The sequence below is a fragment of the Varroa jacobsoni genome, unplaced genomic scaffold, assembly GCF_002532875.2.
Source record: "Varroa jacobsoni isolate VJ856 unplaced genomic scaffold, vjacob_1.0 scaffold_758, whole genome shotgun sequence".
NCBI lineage: Eukaryota > Metazoa > Arthropoda > Arachnida > Mesostigmata > Varroidae > Varroa > Varroa jacobsoni.
The window spans coordinates 1-2,569 of NW_019213660.1; the positions used below are offsets into that span (position 1 = coordinate 1).

At 47.2% G+C, this 2,569-nt stretch overlaps 1 protein-coding gene across 1 annotated transcript in view; it reads right to left on the reverse strand.

The window, feature by feature from the left end:
* Window positions 1-7: 7 nt before the first annotated feature.
* Rpn1 (regulatory particle non-ATPase 1) overlaps window positions 8-2,569 on the reverse strand; it is a gene marked incomplete at its 3' end in the record, with an annotated part of 3,983 nt that continues 1,421 nt past the window's right edge. The window contains exons 2-3 of the mRNA XM_022838319.2: window positions 1,517-2,232; window positions 8-1,169 (exon numbers count right to left, since the gene is read on the reverse strand). Of these exons, the coding sequence (XP_022694054.2) occupies window positions 8-1,169; window positions 1,517-2,232 (1,878 nt within the window). The remainder of the gene's footprint in view (window positions 1,170-1,516; window positions 2,233-2,569) is intronic.

Consider the following 2,569-nt stretch of genomic DNA (forward strand, 5'->3'; position numbering starts at 1 on the left):
TGGTAGTGCTCGTTGTATTGTCCGTATTTGGGCTCTTTTCATCCTTATCTTTACTCTTGTCGGCGTCCGCCGCACCAGGTGTCGTCGCCAATGCGCCCGCAGCAGCTGTTGCGCCCTTGTCCTTTTTCTCTTTCTTGCTACCGCTTCCGCTGCCAGCCTCTTTGACCTCCTCATCAGGCTCAAAGTGCTCAGAGCAAATGTGCAACAACTTTTGTACCTTGAGAACATTGCCAGTTCCAGCATACGCGCAACATTCGACCAGTGTCGTCGCCATTGATCTGAACGGTTCGGGCGCCACCTCCAAGGCAGCCACGATCGCTTCGCAGCTTTCCTGCTTGCCGAGATATAGCAAACCGAGACACAGTGGCAGGAAACGGGCAAATGCGTCCTTCAGATTTTCAGGGGTCTTTTCAAGCAGCGCCGTCATAACTGTTGACGTAATATCAGCGTTCTGGGACGCTACTCCGATCAAGCCAAGAGCAAGCGCTGCAATGCCAAGGACCTCCGGTGTCGTATGAGGATCCGAAAATACAGGCAAAATATGCGTTATGACGTTAGCGTTGTCGGAGCCAGCGTACGCAAGTCCGAGGCCGAGAATCGAGCCGATTCGCATAAGTACGCTCTCATTAAGAACATAGTCCGACAGCAGGGCCATGGCAGGGTCACAGTCATTACGGACCCCGCAGTTGACGATTCCACAGGCAAGGACTGCACCCGCTTTGATGTAGTCCTCGTTCGAATACAAGTACTTATCAATATGGGACAGGCCATTTTCAACGGACCAGAGTTGAATCAAACCAAGCGACGCCGTAGCAGACATCATGGCGTGCTCCTTGTTCTTGTAAATCCATTTATTACCATCCTCCATAATAAGTTTATCATTGAGGAAGGCTGCATTCACAAAACCGTTCACAAACGTAGACGCTAGATTCTGTCGCGCGGAGTCCACACCCGCAAAACTTCGAGCATTATCAAGGTGCGATTTGTAGATGTCATCTGGAGTCTTCGGCTCCACGATGTCAAGTTCACGTGCCAGCCCAAGGAAATGGTCGCTCATAGATGAATTTGAAGCAATTTCGTTAAGGTCCTCAAAGTTCTTCAGTGAGTCGCACTCAGGTAACACCATCTGCTGTCTGCCCATCATAAAAGCCATTTGTTTCTGGATGGCACTAAGCAAAGGTGAAAAGTGAATTCAGTAAGCTCCATAAATGAATAGAAGGATTCAACATAGACATGGGTGCTACAAATATAGGCGATTCCCTGTTTTCATTTCAATAACTGATCCTCAAATCTAAATTCTTTCATAGAGAAAAAAATATTCTGCTGTTGTATCCAGCGATTGGTCGTATATCGCAAATGCGTCCTATACCGAGCGCAGCATTACATGTACATTGCGTTGTTGGGCGCCAGTAATTACAAAGGGTCTTAGCGTTTCACGCCTTCTGGCACAAATTAGTCTAATACTCAGCAAAAAAAAGGTAACTAGCAAGGCTGTAAAATAAAATATACTACTTACACATCCTTACACCTGGTGAAGATCTCCGTTACTCGTTCCGTTTCGTTAAGCTGCATCGCAAGTCTCAAAGCATCGGGGTAGTTTTTGAACTTCATGAATATTGATAGAGCTGTTCGCATTAACGCGAGATTATCCGGATCCGGCACGTACGGAACGCACGAGATGAGGTAGCGGCAAACCCGTGGGTAGGCCTCAGCGTCCACAAACTCCTCAAGAAGACCAAGCTGCTCGACTTCCATGAGAAGATCACAAGCTTCCGCTTCGGCGTTGTGTGCCATATGATACGGAACGATCTGCCGTGTCAGACCAAGAAGTTCTGGTCGGGCCTTTTCGTTCAACGCCCATTCTTGTGCGATTTCCGCCGATAAGTGGCGGACATACTCGTGGCCCCATGAACCAATCTCGTCGGATGAACCGATCAAACGGAAATGCAGGCAATCTCGCTCCTCCGAAACCGTCATGCCGAGCACAGAGATAATATCAGCACAGAACGCCTTCGTGGCCGCGTCGGCCATCTTTCCGTGGCAATCCTTCAGCGTCGTGTAGTTCGGACGCAGAAACTTCAACGGCTTCGGAACGGACGTCATGGACGTCGTCGATGCACGAATTAGGGTACGCAGAGACTCGAGTGCGGCCTTGTATAGCGATTGATCAGTCTCCTGCAACCTCTGCACAAGCATGTTAAGCTCATCCTGCAACTGCTTGTCCTCGTCCGACTGGAACGCAGAAAGGAAACATAGTAAGGAAATAGCCCATAGAACAACAGTGATATTAATAACAGTAATGAGAAGTTAGCAGATCGACAAAACGGCGGAAATTAGGTTCTGCAAAAACCTGTTCAACGTATAAAGGAAAGGCAAAAAAGACTGATATTTAATCAGTTTGAATGATTTCGAGTTCTTACGCAGTTTTTTAGAACGTGAGCCCCCCAAACCCATGCACTTTACCACTCTTCACACAGTAGCATAAAAAAGTAATTTCGAACAAGATCACCAGTTCTTGTACCAAATATTTTTTTATATACTAAGTTTTTTATATCAACATTTTATATAT